Source organism: Anguilla anguilla, chromosome 4 (assembly GCF_013347855.1).
Source record: "Anguilla anguilla isolate fAngAng1 chromosome 4, fAngAng1.pri, whole genome shotgun sequence".
Lineage (NCBI taxonomy): Eukaryota > Metazoa > Chordata > Actinopteri > Anguilliformes > Anguillidae > Anguilla > Anguilla anguilla.
In genome coordinates this window covers 8,982,692-9,004,607 of record NC_049204.1, presented here as the reverse complement: position 1 = coordinate 9,004,607, position 21,916 = coordinate 8,982,692, and the positions used below count along the sequence as shown (strand labels likewise).

General features: G+C 38.9%; 1 protein-coding gene across 3 annotated transcripts; it reads left to right on the top strand.

Moving 5' to 3' along the window:
- The first annotated feature begins 2,742 nt into the window (after nt 1-2,742).
- Nucleotides 2,743-21,897, top strand: slc44a5b (solute carrier family 44 member 5b). 3 transcript variants are annotated; one of them, XM_035414308.1, is made up of 24 exons: nt 2,743-2,957; nt 3,610-3,658; nt 5,087-5,160; nt 7,930-8,014; nt 9,036-9,120; nt 9,232-9,360; nt 9,954-10,014; nt 10,318-10,441; nt 10,807-10,851; nt 11,358-11,390; nt 12,182-12,265; nt 12,770-12,882; nt 13,465-13,596; nt 14,630-14,729; nt 15,196-15,288; nt 15,537-15,624; nt 15,813-16,075; nt 16,292-16,386; nt 16,910-17,013; nt 17,943-18,016; nt 18,100-18,170; nt 18,606-18,694; nt 18,901-18,985; nt 19,249-21,897. In XM_035414308.1, exons 1-24 carry the CDS (start codon nt 2,921-2,923, stop codon nt 19,353-19,355), a joined length of 2,220 nt encoding a protein of 739 aa, XP_035270199.1. In that variant the 5' UTR covers nt 2,743-2,920; the 3' UTR covers nt 19,356-21,897. The 3 variants fall into 3 exon arrangements, with proteins under 3 accessions (XP_035270199.1, XP_035270202.1, XP_035270201.1); XM_035414311.1 differs by lacking the exon at nt 10,807-10,851; XM_035414310.1 differs by lacking the exon at nt 11,358-11,390.
- Nucleotides 21,898-21,916: the final 19 nt, after the last annotated feature.

The window sequence follows — 21,916 nt, the reverse complement described above, 5'->3', positions numbered from 1 at the left end:
TTTTCCATTCCTCAATGATAAAAATAAGTTTGTTCTTTACGGTATGCTTTACGTCAAAATAATGTGTTTTATTGATTCTGGTTCATTACAGTGTATGCATTTTCCTGTAGGATGCTTACCTATTTTAAACAATGTATAATTGAGTCCTATGACTAATTCTTAAGCGGGTTGTAATGTTTTCTTCTTTCTGATCCCAGCCGTCACTCTCCCAGCACCAGCGTGTTTTTCCCATTCTATGCAAGTGTCTGCTTTCCCCCATTGTCCCAGTGTTCTTGCCAGATTTTGTGCATATGAAATTTAATATAAACCTTAGCCTCAGCTTTACCCATTAGAACATGTAGGTCTACATTTTGGGGCCTAACGGTGAAGCCACACTGTGTGAGGCGACGCCGCCTGGTGCCGCTCCCGTGTCCCACAGTCCGCCGTTTGTGGGTGTGTTACATATTTTTGACAGACAGTTGTGTACCTAGATCTGAAATATGTTAGTCAGCTGCCTAGCGAGGCTGTCTAATGTCTAGCTAGTGAGTAACAACCAACAACAAAAACATTGTCTTGTTGGGGATGGATCCATTCCCTGTACAGACATGGTTGCTCGAAGGGCTCGAATCACACGTCCATCACACGTAAGGGAGATTTTATGTACTCCACTGTCATAGAGTCTGTGGAGACAACCATTGATGATGTTTGCCCGTTCTTCTCCGCTCATGCCATCGATCAGGAAATATCCCACCGGAAATTTCCATGACTCATTAATGGCCACAACCATGAGCACCATGACATCTTTAGCAACTGGCAAAGAGTCATCTACAATGCTAGAGCCAATGTCCACATACCCTTGGAACTTCCCATCTGCATATTGCATGTGCCTTCTAATCGCCTTCTCATCAACCATTAGGGCACACACTGTTTCCTGTCTTTTTTTCTTTCTTGCCTTGTGTCCGTCCCTGAAGAGAATCAAAAGCCGACATTGTGAGTCCTGGCTCTGCGTTGATGCTGCTGTACTAAGATCTAATTGTCCAAAGGCTTGACAATGCCAATTCCAAGTTCTCTCTCACATACTGGTAAGCTTTGGCTAAGTAGAAATGCAGTCATCACAAATGTTTGTTTTTTTTTTTTAGCTCTTTGGAGTATTTGCATGAGTTTTTAATTTTCAGCAGTCTCTTATTATTATAGTATTACTTATCTTGGTACAGAACTGATGGTTGCCTTCAGCATGTCAGCACAGTTTGTTGAAACAAGCTTTTGCATTTTGAGCATTTCAGCAACTCTTGACAAGTCTGACAATTTCTTTTTCAGTCTCGCTGATTTCTGTTGTTCGTATTTTAGCTTTTTCTGACAAACAATCAATTCAGCTAATATCCAGATACTAAAGCTACGGTGAATTTCTAAACAACAATATACTTATACGCACATAGACTAACAATCAAAAAATGTAATTTACCTTTGCCACGTTAAGTGCATAAATGATAAAACACTCGTACTTGGTGAAAAAAATAAACCATAGAGTTGTCGAATATGGTTCCTCACTGGAATGGTACTCGGAGAGATGCCAACGCCTACAAAAGTGATTCGAGTCGGTGTGTTATTCGGTCCGCCGGGGAAGTGGATTGGTCTCGGACACGCAGGCTGGTGGAGAGAGCACACGCACCTGGCTGGATTGCGTTAACTAACCAGCCCAGGTGCTTAAAGGTGTGTTGCTCTCCACAGTTCAGGGCCGAGACCAGGACCTCACACCGAGAGGGCGGTCTTTTCATTTTGGAGTTTTTGTTTCCTCTGGGTACTCCGGTTTCCTCGCACAGTCCAAAGACATCTAGGTCATTGTTGGGGGCCAAACAGCAAAGCTTTTATGTATCAAAACCAAAGTTGGTACACGGACTCTGGACCTCATTTTGAGGAAGCACAAACATTTTTCTGTCATTTGACCACTGGGGGGGGGGGGGGGGGGGGCGCTGCAATAAGCAAAAATGTGTTTTGCCTAATAACTGGTGATGTGTTTGCTTAAAAAATATATAATTCTAGTGTCTGGTGATACCGTGAGAAGTCCCAAGGCCGAGACATGGCAACTTTTCATGTCAACCTAATTGATGCGGCCGCCATATTGAATTTTATCGAAAGGTTTTAAAAAATTTCACAGGCCACAAAGTTTGTCCCATCTTCACCAAACTTGGCACAGGTCATCTTCAGACCAACCCTCAAAAAAGTCCTCTGATGCATTTTTGATTTTCAAAAACGTTCATCCATTACAGCCAAATCAAAGGCAAACGACCCAAACAGGACGTGAGCTCATATCTCAGTTACACCCAATCTTTGGTCAATTGACATAAAACTTGCCATCAGTGCTTACAGCCACGCTTTTAACATGATCCGTCAAGTTGCCATGGCGACTCTGCCCTGCTGGACTGCTTGGCCCCCTCATCCTGCTTGCAGCTATATTTTACCAGTATATTGCAATTATCCACTGCATAGTTTGGCAGTTATAGTGCTTATTGTACAGAATTAAAAAAATAATAATAATAATAACTTCAGAAAACCACAACTTCACAAAAAAATCAATAAAGCACACTGACGCAGTTCCTTGGCACAATACTCGCTTTGAATTTATTAGTATAACAAAATAAAAAATAAAAAATAAAAAAACAATCTCGCATACTAAAATAATAAAATAACTGAAGGTCTCCTTTAAGATTATTTCAATCAAGTCCGGCTCTGTGCTCAAACATTCCTCCGTGAAATGTTCCGCTTTACTGTGCTGTAAACACGGCTGACGTTATGTTGCGTGCCTCATACAGCAAAAAGAGAGGGTCATTATACAGTGCGAAGACTGTGCCAACAGCAGGCTGCTCACACCAACGGTTTCAAATATTCTCCGTCCTATCGTGAAGGACGCGAGAGACAAAAACATCGATTCTGTCCCGGCGCAATGACTACAAAAACTGAAGTAACTTCTGCTTACTATGGTGAGTGTCATATTATTTCAAGTTATTTCTTGCAATGTCACAAACAACGGGATTTTTAGTGGACTGGGCTTCAAAAGCCAGCATTGAGTGCTTTTTGGCGAGCATGCTCTATACTACCGCTCAACAACTTGTCAAACGCACGGTAGTGATGGTACATGGTACCCAACTCTAATGTATGTTTATCTGGTAGGTGTAGTCGCTGATAGGCTATTTTCAAAAGTCTGAATGAGAACATGTTTTGGCGATGGAATATAATTTAGGAAACTTCTTGCCTGAATTTGGTAGCCATTTTTATTGTCTTAATAACATTACATCCGATTAGCCTACTAAATATAAATATCAAGTATCAAAGTATGAAAAGAAATTATATCTGAAGAAAAACACGTTTTCGACGTACAAAAATGCCAAGTTACTCACGCATACAAAACACTGTCTATATTGTCTTCATTAATTGAAACTGGCTAAGGCCTGTCATTAAAAGTAGGCTACTTGTATCAAAATTAGGCCATGCTACAAGAGAGAATATCAGCTATTTTAGCTGGCACAAATTAAACAAGTTGTATTCGAAAGCAGTATCATCCAACGTTTCCTAAATTATTTCAAGTAACTTGGCCTAAGGCATTCAGGTAATGATTATGTGCTTTTTTTGCAGGTGAACCTTACAAGTTTGACCCAACATTCAGAGGACCTATCCACAACAGGTATCTCTGCCTTTTTCATAACAGAATAACGTGATCAATGTTATTTCATCATTTTAATTAGCTTCTTTTTTTTTTTGGAGATTTGATACACAGAAATAGCTGTGATAATTGTGGGGTGTACTTTTGGTGCACTTCAAAATGTTATTGGCACAACGTGCAGAGTAAAAAAAAAAAAGATCACATGTGATGGAGGAGGAACACTCACACGCTTACTTCTGCATCAAAAAGGAAGTGAGTTGTCTGCACTGCTTGGTAAAAGATGAGCAAGTGTAGGCTAACATGGAGGCCTGTCATAATTAGCGTATCCCTGTAATGCTGCAATAGCTCCAGCAAGTAGGAATCTGAAATGTCCTTGAACGGGAAAATTGCATTTAATACAAGTCAGAATTTCTAAGGTGTGTTCTGTTACATGGCATTGAATTGTAAAAGTTCTCAATTTTCCTGAGCAGCCTTAACATTAAGGTGGCCTTAATCCCAGCTGCTCACAACATTTGCAACAGAGAGATTTTTTTTGTTCCTTTTTCAAATGCATTCTTACTGATAATGATTGATTGGTAATTTACTTTTAACAGTACAAAGGGGGAGTTCTACTGGTCATTGGACACACAGGACAGTACACAAAACTACAGTAAACACAGTTCACATAAAAGCAATTAAACTGCAATGTTAACTTGTAACTTTACAGAATTTTAGGGTACTATTGAAGAGTGGCATGCACAGCATGTGTATCACACGATATGAGTTCCCTATTTTATCATTTTAAATTGCAAGTTCATTGGCTTCCAGAAATTTGGTCATCAAAATTTGTGCGGACAGCCCATCACGGGGTAAATTTCAAGGCACCATGCAATATACACAGTACAGCTCTCCCTTTTGATTCAATATGGAAAGATTGATTCAATATGGAAAGACATGCAAGTAAAATAAAGTGTATGTACCAAAAACTTTTAGTAAAAAAAATTGTATCTGGCATTGGCAAATAAATGGTGAGGATGAAAACAGCTTGATGAAGTCAATGTGATACTATAGAATTTGAAAGCTTTGTATCCCCCTCTGTTTTTCATATGATAATATTTAATTTCTAATGTGAGTCACGCTTTTGAATAACGAGGAGACCGGTGTGGCTCAGTGAAAATCATATCAAGGATTTTCCCCAGCAAAGTGTTGTACTAGAATTACTTCTAATATCTTGTTATGCCATTATCATGGTGAGGTGCCACACAGAAAGCATACCTACAGTGCTAACCTCTGAATGTCAAATAAACGATTTTCAGATTGCACTGCAAGTCAGAGAGTTCAGACCAGATTCAAAATTAGCTTTTAAATTATTCATAAATAAACTAGCTCTTAGCAAAATGATGTCATTTCCTCAATTCTTCAACAGCCGTGATGTGACTTTACAGATTTCTTTCTCTTTCTCATCTTAAGGAGCTGCACTGATGTGGTGTGCTTTGTGATATTCATCATCGTCATCCTGGGCTACATTGCACTTGGAATAGTGGGTGAGCAGATACACTGTTCATTGAAGTTCATAGGCCTCTGGATGTATATAATCTAATAGGCCCCTAACATACAGTATATGACTGAAAGTATCTAGACACTCCTTGGTCTGGGGCTGTTTTTAATGGTTTGGGCTAGGCCCCTTAGTTGCAGTGAAGGCAAATCTTAAGGCAGTGACATTCCAGATGATTCTGTGTTTACAACCTTGTGGCAACAGTTTGGGGAAGGCCCTTTCCTGTTTTCAGCGTGGCAATGCCCCAAAGGTCCATATAAAAATGTTTTTTTCGAGAACGGTGTGGGAGAACTTGACTGGCCTGCACAGAGCCCTGACCTCATCCCCCATCCAACACCTTTGGGTTCTGTTGGAAAGCCAACTGCGAATCAGGCCTAATCGAGCAATCAAATATAATATTTGTTCCTGACCTTTAGTCTTAAAATTAAATCCCAGTGTCTCGCAGAGGATAAACAGGTCTGCAGGAAACTCTGCACGATGTCACTAGTCAAATAAATCGAATATAAATAGTCTCTAGTGCCACGATGGTAAGATTTGTAAGATGGCTGCTTGGTGCCTCATGGAGGTTTACAGGTAAGCAGGTTGCAATATTTTCTTATACAATAGTTTTTTATATCATAAATTCACATCTGTGCTCACATACTTCTTCCATGAATGTAGAAACGTACTCACAGTTTACCTTGTGGTAATATAAAAAGGAGATATTGGCACCAGAATCAGCCAGTGTGGCCGAAAACACATTCATTATTGATATCAGCCCCAGAATTTTTATATTGTGCATCCTTAGTGTTAATGTTTGTTGATGTTGTTAATGTATTTATATTCACCTTGTTTAGTTGTCCTACTATTGTCCTACTAGACATGAGTGTCTGGTTAATGTTTAACTAAACTAAAGTAGTATAGAAAGTTACAGGTTTTGCAGGAAAAATCTACAAATTTGAAAAACCATATGCAGCTAAATGTAAAATCATTATACAGATGTGATCTGCTAATGTAACTCCCAATGATACATTTTATAACAGAGCATACATATGGTGTAAAGTATGTAGGAGTCACAGAAATGCATACTTGCTGCACTTGGCAGAAATCCTCAGGCAATCGTATCTGAGAAGAGTAGGTGTTAGGAATTTCACAAGAATGCTGGAACTTCAACTCAAAAGCTGTTGTTTTGTTGATCATACTGTTAGAGGGGGCCAAGCCATGTCATACTAAAGCATTTTGCTTTCCATGGAAAAAATGTCATCATCCTTATTAATGACAAGAAATGAGAGCTACGGCTTCAGTCATGCTAATCATAGAGATGCAAAGGCAAGCTACACAAAGAAGGCGAGGGATGGGCAGGACCTGCTGTCTCAAATAGATGGGCCAAGAAAGCTGTTGTAAAGATGATCTGAATGTTTTATACCCAAAAAGATGTCAATTTGTGAGGTAAGGTACATTTCTCTGGCCTCTTCCTCCTGCTCAAAGCACACTTATGCCTCCTGCACACTTTTTTCAGTGTTTTCTATGAGGAATGAAACACAGGACTGCATTCATGCACTGAGGTGCAGCACGGCTCTGGTCTGCTCATGATCTGGAGGTCTTAACAAAGAACAGTTGTGCTAGCCAGTTCTGAATGGGCTGTTTGTATTCAATAGTCTTAAAAAGCCACACCAAAACTTGTTTATGGTCCTCACCCAAGGTGTATCATTATTTCCGTGATCCTCCCCAAAATACATAGTCGCCTTCTACAGTTTTGAGCAGTCACCTTTGCTTTGCTATTTAAATAAACATAAAGTGCACATTATACAAAAAAGCACACACAAAAAAACGTCCATGGCGTGCATCAAAACCACTTACACAATACTGAAACACTTAAAGACATCCATCCCAAGCTTCTGATTTAGCCTTTTTTTTAGCCTTGCTGCTCCTGACTTCAAAAAGAAGGAATGAATGATTGAATGAATAAATTGTTAAGTAATGGTAGTTCTGGCCACCCAAACTACTGATTTGTCCCTGTATGAGTAATTTCAGAATGTAACATACTTTTTTCCCCAGACAAGATACTCAGCCCATGCTTGGTCACAAACTTACAGTAAACCAATCATTCCATTAAAGTTCTAAACTACTTTCAGTTACATAACATTGTAACATTTCTCTAGCTTTTTGCTACAGTCGCTTATAGAAATAATAAAGGGAGGACTCAATTATCATAGGAAAAATGGATATTAATCCCTGGGTTTCTTATAACAACAAACATAATTCACACAACACAAAAACTCATGGAACATTAGGGTTACATATGTCCCTCCCTACAAGGCGAGGCCAACGGGCTGAAGTAAGTTTTCAAATTCTGAGTGATATACATCACTATGGTCAGGATCATGCAGTAGGGGACAGTATAAGCTTTCTAATGATGTATAACATGTCTAATTTCACTTTTAGAATAGCGTTTTATAGCCCTGCATAACCGAAAATTGTGAATCATCAAAATGTGGTGGACGATTGAATGTTGTTTTAATGTTTTCACATCCCCATACAAGGAAACATTACTTTGCTGTGCTCTGCTACATTTGTCTGCTTTGTGATGTAATGTCCGTATGATTTGGTGTGTGTTCCCTCATGCATGCTGTTTAAAACCATAGCATCAAATACAGAAATTCCCCCCAAAAAAATGAAGAGGCTGACGTCATTTATAAACTATATTGTCTATTTGTCACAGTGGACTAATCAATATAAGCGTAATAACTGTAATGACAAAGTCATCTTCCTTTTATAGCCTGGATTCATGGTGATCCCAGGAAGATTGTGTTCCCCACAGATAGCTATGGACAGTTCTGTGGTCAGCAGGGAACTCCTAATGCGTGAGTAATTATGATATAAGATTTAATTTGCTTTTGTCTTTTGCCTGTCATATGCCAACTGTTCTTTCAGGGCCCAAGTGGTAATACAATGACCACACGAGAATAAACAGCTTACTGTACATGTGTTGCAGAATACAATTAGCAGTTCAATGGGTTATATGAAGCACAAGGTTCAGGGAGAAATGTAGTAACTTAATTTTCAGCACCGTGAAAATATTTTCAAATAACCACCCTCACCTATATCTACACAATCCCTGTCTTTGTGCACATTTGCCGAGTCCTTCTTCTAAAATGTGTTTGGAATGTTTTTGGGCATGACACACTTTTCTGTGTGGGTAAGGGTGGTTGTAGTTACAGAGCCTATGGGGCGGGGTCAAGTTTCAGGAGAGTGTTTGTAGCTAGCTAGGTACTGCCATGGTGCAGGTGAAGTGGCACAAGTGCAATGACTCGAAACGACAGGACATCAGGGCTAGTCCAAAAACTAGATTCAGCCTTGGTTTTTCTCGATGGTGACAGCTATTGAAAAACAGAGATATAAAAATAAAAAAGGAGGAGTCTTCTTTGATTGTAAATACAGCCTAAAGCAAGGCTAAAAATCATGCATAGTATGTATTCAAGGCAGTGTCCTCTATGAAGCCTGACTCCTCCATTTATACTGACTGTATTGTCTGCTGTCATAACTCTGAGACAATCATGGTATTGGACCTACTTGCCTAGACAGCCGTTAGAAGCTGATAAAATATTTGCATTAATTTGTTTTGTGAAAATATGTGGTATTTATTAAATAGTTTTCTAGCAATATTCAAAATGGATCAATATTATGCAAAGAGCTGTGATATAAGTATATTTGTGATTTATGGTCACCTACTGGAATGTACCGTGCTTAAGCATGGAATTCAAGTGCTTTAATCTAAATCCAATCAATTCACTGCTACGTCAATTCACTGTTTTGTTTGCCTCTTTTGCTTGCACAGTCATCTGATAAAATGTATGTTTTCAATTATCACTCCTTTCTCAACAGAAACAAAGCCATATTATTCTATTTCAACATATTGCAATGTGCCAATCCCATAGTTCTAATAAACCTGCGATGCCCAACCACCCAGGTCAGTGGTCAGTGGGTTTTTTTTTTTTTTACAATTATTAGTCTCTATATCGCATGGTTATTGAGGTGATGTCCTTTCATTGACAGTCTATTCATGTTTTATCTTCTACAGCTGTGTGTTCAGAAGTGCCCTGATAGATTTGCAACCTACTTAGATTTTCAGTACAACTACAGACACAACAAAAGCTACTGGGAATACTACAGACAGTTCTGCAAACCAGGCTTCAATAACCCTAGAAAGGTATGAGAAACAATGTCAAAAGCTATTTGAGAAGAGTTGCGTCCCATTTTGTCCCCGTTGTGTCCCCGTGATAATAAACTGCTTTTGTTGCTTTGGATTTTTAAAATGTATTAAATATCGAAAACAGTGAAAGTATAGGTGCAGTATGAAGACAGCTAAGCTCAAGATGTACAGCTATAGCTTGCAGATTCTCTGCAAAACATTTTTTGCGAAATCCTTCATATGAGTCCAGTCTTATACACTGAAGGTGAAAAACACTTATTTTCTAATCTTGTACTCTAATGGTAGAGTAAATAAAATGACAACATTGAGAGGGAGTAGTTTTAATGCAACCCCTTTGTTAGGAATGCCATTTGTAATGCATAAATGGACAGCGTTTTCATTTTATAAATTCCATTTGTTATAATTCTTTGAGTCTGAGATCAGAAATTAAGGCCCTCATTTAAGGTTTTCGTTAGATACTGCTCTGATTTGAGATGGAATAACCCATTGCTAAGCTGTAGGTGTGTAAGAAACTGAGATTCTCCAACTTCATACAAAAATTGTGATGTATTCATAGGACATACGGACATAATCATTCTTTCTCATTGCAGCCTGTTGCACAAGTCCTACGAGATGAGGACTGTCCCTCAATGATAGTGCCAAGCAGGCCCTGTAAGTCGTTGCTATGGAAAGTGTTCATATGTGATTGTTGAGTAAATATTCAGGCAATCCTCAGGGATGTCTCCATAATCAGAATTTTTTATTTGCATTAATACCCAGGGGATTACTGAGATTCAAGGACACTGAAGTTTGAAGGTCATAAACCAGTTTACCAGCATTGATGCATGGGGACAATCTGTTGTGCCTAGCTGGTGAACATGAGACGTATGGCACAGTCATACTGACCGCAATGGTTATTTTTGACATTTCAGTATCAAAGGTCTGACACATTCTTCATTATCACTGTTCATACAGTCCTTCAGAGGTGCTTTCCTGACTTCATCACTAGGAACGGGACTTTAACTGTTGCCAACAAAACAAACTTCAAAGATGGACTCGGTAACACAAGAAGCGTGACTGATCTTAGAGACGCGGCCAGGTAAGTCCTGCATGTCTCCCCACAAAACGTAAAAATTTGTAGATGATTTGTAGTACAACTGTTGAAATTTGTTTTATGGCTACGGCTTGTGTGTGTCCCTGTGTATGTATGTGTTGCACCTGTGTGTGTGTGTTTGTGTGTGTTTGCATTCTGATGTCAACCTACCCCTTTTTTCATTAGGTCACAGCTTTGTGTATATTTTCAAAAAAACAATCATACTGATTCTTTAACTGCACATCCTATTCAGTTTATGGTGCTTGATTAATGTAAAACAAAAAAAAACATTCAGAATGAAGATCATTCCCAGGGAGCTAATCTGTTGAATGAATGAGCAAATTCTAAAAATGCATATCGTACTGTTATAGGGTTCCCACCCTTTCTTCAAATGAAAACTGGACAGCCTTGGTGCGGTAGGAAAATTGATATGGGGGAACACCCCATAGGAAATACTGCATTTCTAGTGCTTAATAACAGCAAATCGTTGCATGTTGGCATATATTTAGACTTTAGTAGACTTCCATGTTAGATTCATTGTCACCTACATATTTTCCCTTTGTGCTTACCTGTACTCTGGTTGATGGGTTAGAAAGCCTCTTTTTATATTGAATTCGGAACCTTGTTTTGGACAATTGATTTGGACACAATACTTTTGTTTTGTAAGTAATTAGACATAACTTTTATGAAAAACTCAGATCAGATTATTTATGGACATGACATTCTAACTAGCAGTAGAATTTCCCTCTGTCATTGTCAGTGCTTGTCTTTGTTTGTCTTCCTATTCATAAAGAAGAGTTGCTTTGGGAGTTAATGAGGGAGATGAGAGGCCTGCCGTTTGCAGTGAAAATATGTGTGGATACTGTTGCTGTGTAACTTTTGACCTGATGAATCTAACAAGAGAATTGCTTTTCTTTTGTAGCCAAGTTACAGCCATGCAACAAGGAGTTGACAGGTCTCAAATAAGTGTCATAAACCTTTAACCCCTACTTGCTGTGAGCGCTCTGCAAACTAACCTTCCTACAATGACACACAGTGGAGCCTGTGTGCCATGGGAAATCTTAAGTTCCTGGTTCACTCCAGAGATTCCAAGGAAAGAAGAGGTAGAGTGCTTGTTGCTTGGCAGTCTGACCTCATTTCCTTGTAGGAAAACACCTCAAGGTCAGTTCTGCATTCTGCAAAGACACTTGTACTGTATTGATGCAAATAATAATACCAACAATAAGAACAACGCTGGCAGTGCCAATGTGTGCAGTGACAGGACACCTGTTATGATGTGTCCCTGTAGAAATGATTACTGAGCTTTCTCACTGGCGTGGCTTTTTGTCTGCATGTGCAGCATCCAATAAACAACACCGCAAGTTCATATGCAGCAGATAAAAAGCCAAGCATAGGAGGACAGATGTAATCTGCACAATGAACACTATTCATAGCCATTCAGTTGAGTTGGTTACATTCATGGGGCATTAAATGTCAAGGGCAATAAAGCAGCAGGTAGCTATTCTTGGACCATCAATCATATTTCTGCTTCCCTCTGCAATGACTGTACTAATCTTGAAGTGGTATGAACTAAAGTTGTTTCTTTTGGGTGTGTCTTTCTGTTGTGCTTTTTCAGCTTTGTGCTGTGCCAAAGAATTTCAACAGCTTCTTAATAAACTGCCGTGTTCAGTAATTGGTGTTTGTTCCAGTAAGTACTAGGCAGGTGCCAGCTGTTCTCCCTGCTATCCATGTACACTCTTTTCACAGAGGCATCAACGGGCTACTTGAGGCCAAAGAGGTGGGGATGAAGATCTTTGAAGATTATGCCAGTTCTTGGCATTGGATTTTAATGTAAGCTCTGTATTCAGAGTCAACTGTCTTCACTGTCACTGCAGTCCTTTAGTATATCTGGCCCTGAGTATGGGCAGGAGTCTTCCACAGATTGGGGGCAGGTGGAAAGCTGCATGGTCATTCACCTAATTTGGATGTGACATGGAGATGATACTGTGGGAAGACAGGCCTTGTTCAGGCCCACTGTTTTACGTGTCCTCTGACATATTTGTAAAAGAGTGTGTACTCAGCTTACACTTACTCACTACGCAGAGGTGATGGCGGGGGGGGGTCATAAATCGTAGGATGCTTTACCTGGTTAGGAGTCACATTAGGAGTTATTCTGGTAATTGCCACAAAAATCCTAGACCAGGGAGTCCATGAATTCTGAACAGTAATATCTGTCTAGCTGTCTACATTTCAAGCAAAGGAAACCAGTACAAGAAGCCAGGTGATGCCATTTTTTTAATTTAGAAAAATGTTAATGTTTTATCCATCGTGTCTGGGATTGTATATTGTTCACAGAGGACTGGTGATTGCCATGGTGGTCAGCTTGGTTTTCATCGTGCTCTTACGTTTCATAACTGGTGTCCTCGCATGGATCATCATTTTCGGGGTCATTGCTGTGATCGCCTACGGTTAGTGCCTCTGAGTACCTCTTCAGTCCTCACAACTACACCCAAACCACAATACTCAAAAACTGCTCCATAAGCACACTCTTGTGCTCAGTTGCATTCTGTGGGAGAGACTGACTATGATGCCATGTCACAGATTTTTTTAAATTTCAAATAGGGCAGCACATTGATAAAGTAATGGAAATGAGTAGAATCAAAGAGCTGGTACTGAATATAATATTAAGGAGCACATAAAATAATTTTTTTTATTTTTATTTCAACTTGTTATGCCTTTTATGTGGTCCTATAGAAGACCTGTGAACCAATAACTACCTTAAATTCAATTTCCTTGATTTTCACAATAAATTTGTCCATGCCCTGGAAAAAGCAATAAACCTGTGACTGATGCTCCTCTACTTCCAGTTGGTGGTAGATTCATGTATATTTTTCCACCTTTATGTCCACTGCCTGTTTGTATGCTGTATGTATTTACTATAGTATTGTGTGGACCCATTTGCAAATATCGACTGATATGTATAAGCGTGTGGGTTAATGTATGCAGATGTTCCTGTGTGCACCTGCTTTTACTGCTGCCTGTACGTGCAGGGATCTTTCACTGTTACTGGGAGTTCAGCACATTGAGTGGGAACCCTGATGCTGAGATCACCATCACCGACATTGGTTTCCAGACTGACTTCCGAGTCTACCTGCAACTTAGCCAGACCTGGCTTATTTTCAGTGAGTGTCCCCATCCACCGCACTGTGATTGCTATGGTTCTAAACCCAGTACCACACCCTAATTAAAATACGCCTCTCCAGTCCTCAGTTCAATGTTTCTCATTAATACTCAGCCCCACATCATGATGCATGCATCCAATAGTCAGCCCATCACTATAATGTGCCTGCCCAGCGAAGTAGGCACATTCTATTGATTTATTTATTTATTTTTATTTAAGTGTTTTCCTTATTTGATGTTCAGCACATAGTACAAATAGTGGAGAATAGTACTACTTCTTATGATAATAATAATAATAATAATAACAATAACAAAGCATGCAAAGTTTAACCTTGATTGGTCGAGCAATTGAGGAGTTAGAGAAAACTAATATTTATTGCCCTTTTATACAGTAGCACCCGCTATTGTCTATAGTCGAACAGCTTTAAAATTTCACATGCTGCCATCAAGGTAAATATTGTACATATAGACCAAGTTTTGTGATTATTATTAGTAGTAGTAGTAGTAGTAGTAGTAGAATAAAAACATTTGACAGGCCAATTTTGGTATGTAGTTAAAATAGAACAGATCGTTGAAAGTAGGTACGTTTTGATATAGACGATTTAAGCAAGTACAGGTGATGCCAAAAAACAATAGAACAGGAAATAAAAACAAAATACCAAAATGTAGATCTTGTTTTTGCCACTACCAGATCTCGGGTAGATGAATTCCAGTGGTTTGGGGCCCGGCCAGTAACCAGTGTCAAATCTTGGGTGGCATGGGGGCCCACCCTAAGGTTTCTGGCATAATCGTCCCATTGCAAAATCCTAGCCACATGCAGAGTCGTGAACAGTATGGTCAGCTCTTCCTAGCAGTTAAATTTAGGGAGAACAACGCATCACTATTCCTTGAGCAATGCTGTCCAGTCTTCCCATTGCACAAGCCGTTGGTCTTCTTCGACATGTATACCAACAGGAATTTTCACTGTAATTATTACATTTATGAGGCATTGTCAGCTCCTTTTACCAAAGCTTCCTGTGGTCTTTTGCATTTCAGTGATATTCCTGGCTATAATTGAGGTCATCATCATAATATTGTTGATATTTCTAAGGAACAGGATCCGTATTGCCATTGCACTGCTCGAAGAAGCGAGCAGGTAAGTGTAAAGTCTGTGCAGTATTTTTTCAGTGATTGTATCCATGGGTGGAAATATTAATGTTAGCACATTATTAACATTTTCTTTTGCAACATCAGTCATTGGTATCAGAGTTTGGCAAACTGACGGAATTCATCAATTATTGTAATTCAATGTGATTCTACATGAACATCCATACTGTGAAATTTCAGATGAATATTTTAGTTATGCCAGCTTGACTGTGTGATTTTAGATTAACGTTATGTCTATATCAGCCTTAATATGTAATTGTATATCTATGTCTTGGTTATTCAAGTTTTACTGTGCAATTGTAGATACATATTTTGGCCATGCCAGTTTGACTGTGTTGACTGGAGATCAGCATTTTTGTTGTCCTAGTCTTACTGTATGATTGTAGTGTGTGATTGTGGATCAATATTTTGGTCATGCCAACCTTATTGTGTCTTCCTCCTGATGTGATGTCCAGGGCCATCAGCTACATCATGTCTACTCTTTTCTACCCCATTGTTACGTTCTTGCTGCTTGCCATCTGCATTGCCTATTGGGCAGCCACAGCTGTGTATCCTTCTGTGCGTCATACAGTCATTCAGATCAATCCGCTGTGTCGTGATAAAATTAAGTATGGCTAATGCAAAAATGGAGATTAGTCCATGGGTTTAGTGAGTTGTAAGTGGTCTTTGCTTTTAGTGAGCGTTTTTCAGCTTTCGCTGTTGTTATTTTTGTATGACATCATGAATGTAATGTGTAATGATTTTGATTGATAATTTTTGGGTCTTCCTATGCACCCTTAACTAGAATTGTTTGCAGGTCATTGGCATCATCAGGGGACGCCATCTACAAAGTGATGGCAACAAGGTCAAGCTGCATGTACACTAATCTAACATGTAACCCTGAAGTAAGTGACCCTTCACTTGTTCTCCTCTAGTTCTGTCAAGCTCAGTCTCATGGGAATTAAAGATTTCTTAGCTCCCCCTTTGTTGGTTACTTTATTAACTTACAAAGTTAGTTAATAATGTACAATGATACATTTAAAAGATGGGAGATTAATTATATTCCTGTTTTTTTTTTTTTAACCTAATATAGACATTCAGTCAGTCCAACATCACCAAGTTGTGCCCAGGTGCACAGTGCACATTTGCATATTATGGCGGGGAGAGCTTGTACCACCGCTACCTCTTCATCCTGCAACTTTGCAACCTGCTGGTCTTCCTCTGGTTGGTCAACTTCACCATCGCACTGGGTCAGTGCACCTTGGCTGGGGCCTTCGCCTCCTACTACTGGGCACTAAAGAAGCCAGCTGACATCCCGGCCTTCCCACTATTCTCCTCTTTTGTCAGGGCTATACGGTACAAACGTCTTCTACACCACGGAGAGGACAGTGTAGTATATTGCCATTAAGCCATTTAACATCTCAGCCTATTCCTATACTATTGATGAATTTGAGTTTATGTTTACATAGTAATGTTTTGGTCCACGCACATGCGCACACGCAAAATGTATTATTCCAGTGTATGTGCGAGCTGACCTTATTTGAGTGTATTTGAGTTGTATTTCTGTCACAGGTATCACACAGGATCCCTGGCTTTGGGCTCATTGATTCTTGCTGTTGTGCAGCTTATGAGGGTCATACTGGAGTACCTAGATCACAAGCTTAAAGGTGTGTCAAGAGCCCTTTAGAGCACTGCAGGGCAACACAGCCACAATCATTTCCGGCTAATGCTGTTTGTTGGACGTGGATTTTGGACCGCTACTACTAAGTATTTTTGGTCACCTAATGTTTATTTGAATATATTTCAAGAGAACGGCACAGCTTTCAGCACATTTTCCTAAATGTTAGGAGCATAAACCTTTTGCCACTGAAAATTTCAAATAGTTCTGGAAACATGCATAATTTGCCAAGAATGTAAAATGAATTAGACACATCTGCATTTTCATAGAAGAAAAAAACAAACTTACTTTTTGTACAAACTTACTGTACAAACCCCCCAAAGTCTTATTTTTCCTCTTATAAAGGGGAGTTCATTCTTTCAGTAAGGTTATACTGGGCTACTCAATGTAGTGCCATTCGGAAAAGGCTATTACTGTAGGGAGCCCCTTTAATCAGCCAGTGGACTGCAACTCTCAGTGATGAACAGTGACTCTGAAAGATAAGTGCTTGATAACTGATGCATGTTTTACAGGTGCAAAGAACTCGTTTGCACGGTTCCTGCTCTGCTGTCTCAAATGCTGCTTCTGGTGCTTGGAGCATTTCATAAAATTCATGAACAGAAATGCGTACATAATGGTGAGTGAGGGGACCTCCAGGGCTGGCCTCGTGAAAGCAAATCTTGGGCCCCTTATGTTTACGGTGAAAAAAGCCAGCGAGAGTTTTAACACAATTGGTTGATGCAAAGAGTGGTATTTTGTTCTGGCATTCCAGTACAGTATTCCACTCCATCATGGGGATCAGTGATTTTGGGTATAGGTTATAATGGCACTTTTTAACAGATGTGTGAACAAACCTCCCGCAGAAATCTTGAATCAAATGTGTGTTGTGTCAGCAGATAAATTCCTGCTCTGCTCTCTCAAATGCTCATTCAAAGGGAATGTGGAGTGTCCTGATTCACTAATGAATGGTCATGTGTCCACCACATTTAAATTCTATATATACGAATTCTAGGAGACATTAAAATCCTATTTGTGATCTGTGTCGGCAGTTGCACTTGAAAACTGCATTTGTATATTTAAAATAGGTCATTCGGATTTAAATATCTTATGGGAATATTCATAAAATTCATAAATGCTTATTTGAAGGAATTCCTTTTATATTATCCATACCTAAGCCAAGTGAAGGGAAAGTATGAGGATTTTAATGTCTTCAAGTGGACTGGTTTTTGTCTGTTGAACTATGAGGGTGAGGTACTGATCCCTGCTTCCATTCTTAAATATAGAACAAGAACTCTGTGAATTTTATTTTATGAATCTAAAAGAAACAGATTTTAAAAAACTATTTTTGGCTGGACCGCAACAGCGGGGCCAGCCCTATAAACGCGAATGTCTGTGACTGAGTGAGTGATGAAGTTACTCTGCGCATGTCTGTGACTGAGTGTCTGACTGATGAAGTTACACCATTGGTTGGCTGGTTCGGTCCAGCCATATACTAGGTTTTGACCTGGTCTTGTTATCCAACAAATACTGATTATTCAGAAATTAACTTCGTGTTTGTGACTGCAGATTGCAATATATGGGAAGAACTTCTGCGCGTCAGCTCGAGAGGCCTTTGGTTTGCTGATGAGGAATGTTGTGAGGTAAGGTCAGCTGAGGGCAGGCTCTTCACTGGCTGATTGCCCTTTGTGTGCACCTTCTCATTTGGGGTCCTTTTCCTCTGCAGGGTGGCAGTGTTAAACAAGGTGACTGATTTCTTGCTCTTTCTGGGGAAGGTGCTCGTTGCAGGGAGTGTGGGTGAGTATCCCTCGACTCTTATTAGAGCAAGTGTTGATAGTGCCATAAAGATATTATTTCACAGACTACTCAACCAAATACATGACTAGGAGGCATCAGCATTGGATTAACAATCCATTAGAATTAAAGGCTTAACCATTACACATATTTTTTTTTTCAATCAACCTAAATAAATGTAAAGCCCACAGTACAGATGGTTTTAGTCGCACCAACAGCGGTGCACCGATCATGAAATTTTATGGCCGATTCCGGTTGCTGATTTTCTAAAGCCAAATCCGATTTTTAAAGTTTTTTTTTTTTTTTAAAGCAACAGGTAAGAAAACATAAGATTGTTTATTTGCTCTATAGTTTACCAAAACATTCAGATATTCTAATACTTTAATACTACTAACATTTAGATACTTTAATAAAAATAATAATAATTTTTCTTTCTAGGAGTTCTTGCTTTTTTCTTCTTCACTCGCAAGATACCTGTTATTCAAGAGGGAGTACCATCATTGAATTATTATTGGATACCACTCCTGGTATGAGATTCAGCTGTCTTAACGATGCAGATATGACACAGATAATATACAGTGAGCTCCATAACGTTTGGGGCAAATACTTTTTTTTCCCTTGATTTGGCTCTTTACTCCAGATTTTTAGAGTTGTAATCAAACAGTTCATATGTGGTGTAGATGTGCAGGTTTCAATTTTGACGGTAATTGGCTTCTTTTTTTTTCATTTGCAGACCATAATATTTGGCTCCTATTTGATCGCACATGGTTTCTTCAGCGTCTATGCAATGTGTGTAGACACTTTATTCCTCTGTTTCTGTAAGTACACAATTTATTTCCTTAAACGAAACTCAGCATATTTACTCTGTAAAGAAATAAAGAAAATGGTGAACACAACAGCAACTGTAAGCACTGTATAACCACTATCTTGCTTACAGTAACCATCCGCCAGATTTTCTTGAGAGAATATTCAGTTGAAGCAAGTGTGTCTGGTACCTGCATTGTTAAATGGTCAGAGTCAAACTTTAGGTTTCACACATGGGGGATTCTGCTTAAAGTATAACTTGTGTCCATGTTCCCAGTGTTAGATCTGGAGAAAAACAAGGGATCAGCATCGCGGCCATTTTACATGAGTAGCTCCCTGAGGAAGATTCTCAACAAGAAGAACAACAGGAAGAAGGGGAAATAAGGAAGGATGATCTACCTGAGGCCAGATTCTCATACGCCTCAAGTCTTTTCCTGGTTGCACACAGGAAATGATACATGGACCTGAATTTTTTATGTTCAGCATCATTTTTATCTTTTCCAGTAATTCTGAATGTATGTGTCTTGTATGTACAGTGTAAGCACTTGGACAGTGACACAGTTGTTGTTTTGGCTCTGTAATCCAACACATTGGATCATTATCAATGAATAACAACAAAATTAAACAATGACTATGAGATTGAAGTGCAGATTGTTAGCTTTAATATGTGCGTATTTACATCCATATCTGGTGATTTACAGCCCCTTTTAAACAGTCTTCAATTTTAGGTTCGTGGCTAGCTGAGTCTTTTAGTGTCATTAGCTCACGCACAATAAAGCTAACAAAAGGTCTGGAGTTGATTCTAGGAGTGGCATTGGCATATGTAGTCTGTTGCTGCTTTCTCTCACCATGAGGACCAAATGCCAGTGCCAGCAAAGCAGGTCATCATGGGGCTAGAAAGTCAAAGCATCACCAGGGAACATACCCAGCATCTGGTCATGTCTATGGGTCACATACTATATACGACAACTTTATTTCAGATTATCATTTGTCCAAATGCTTTTGCTCCCCTAAATTGGGGCAACTATGTACAAAAATGGCTGTAATTCATATACGGATCACCCAATATGGATGCAAATGCCCTCAATTTAATGCTGCCATTCAGCACTTCAACCACATTTTCTTCATTTAAAATCCAGTGGAGTTGAGGGCCAAAACAACAACAGCTTGTGTCACTATCCAAATACGCACTGCACTGTATGTGTGTGACATGTCACCAAAGCAAAATGTCATGTAGATGAAGTTATGTACACTTTTTTTATAAATGTTCCTGTGGTGACAATATATTTATACCTGTTGATAAAGTACAGCTTCCTTAATATTTTATTTTCCTCTTATCCTATTAACGTCCCTTAAAAACACCCTAGTTAATTTAAAGTGATGCTATGTGTTAGTATGTTAAAGTAAAGCAACTATGTATGTACACAGCTCCTTTCTCAAAAGAAATTTATTTCTATTTGCAGTTGTGCCAAGTGGCCACCAGATGGAAGGGTATGCCCATGTAAGATCAACCAAGTATCTGTGTCTAGGAATAACATTAATAACAAGAGTGCCTCTTTTTGCTTCAAAGATGTTCAGTGAAGTGAACAATTCAAGTATAGTTATTTCATTCTGGCAATCAAATTCCATAAATTTATACTTGTAACATGTCTCTTTATATTATATAGAGACAAAGTTGAATGTTCTGATAACTTTCTAAATGCAGCTGAATCATATGAATTTGCCTTTGTGGTAACTACCTATTCAATATACAAAAGTTCATATTTAAAGTTCATCACTTGCCACTATTTAGTGGAGTCACCATACGAACCTGTATTTACTTTGTTGAGAATTAAGATAAATTATTTGATTATGTTAAATGTTTAAATGCTGACTTTGAATCTATGTATAGTATTCTATGTCATGTCACACAGTAAAATGTGCCCAGTGTTAAGTCAACTCTGAGTAGATATGAGTCCAAAAGGGACCACATGTACTTTATAAGTGCTCTTCTAACACTGAATATATTTTACTGTGCATAGGGTCTTTTGTTTCAATGTATACACAGTGTTGAGGGAGAAAGGTGTTTCTTCTCAGTGCAGTCATTTTGTTTCTGAACATACCTTTCAGAATTTTTCACCATCATATCATAAGGAAAAAAAACCCACTATTTTGCCGAGCAATAGCGGATAGATAATTATTATCCCCAATAGTGTGGAGGTGGAAACTGCATCATTGCCATGTCAGACTTCCACAGATGAGTCTTTGAGAAAAATGGTTTCAATATGGGTGAAATTATTTTAACGGATGTTGACCACATGCTGTACATACCTAACCTTCATGATCAGCAATGAATAATTGGAACTAACCTGACATCAGTATAACCAGAGTTTCTCACTGGGAAATCATATTCCATTCAGTTATTGGTACCAAATAGAGCTCAACAGGTGGCAGTGATACCCAACAGTGTATGTGCCGGTGCAGAGCCTCCCCTTGGGTACTAGTATTAGCATTAGTCAAACTTAGGCGTGCGACATGCATTGCTGCATGAAGATGATTTTTAGTAACTTATTTTGTTACTCTTTAAGTAAAAATGTATACGTTGGAATGATTAAATAGATTTTGCTAAATGTAAACTGATTGTAGTCTTCCATTGCAATGGCTGTACAGCTCAGCTGGTGGACTGGAGAGTGAAAATAAGTGGTACCTAGGGAGAAAAAAATAAAATGATATTATTACAACATTGGGTCAAAATCTATCTGGTACCCAAACAGTCAGGATTGCTATTCTACTAAATTCCAGTTGCTAGCTTGCCAGCAGCCTGGAAAAAGAGATTTTGAATATTTATAATTTTTCCATTACCTGGAATGTGTTTGCCCTTTGAGAGAATAGCAGGGTTTCTCAGTATTTCTCAGTCTCAGATTTTTCAAAAAGACCCACTGACAGCTCTAACGAATTCTAATGGG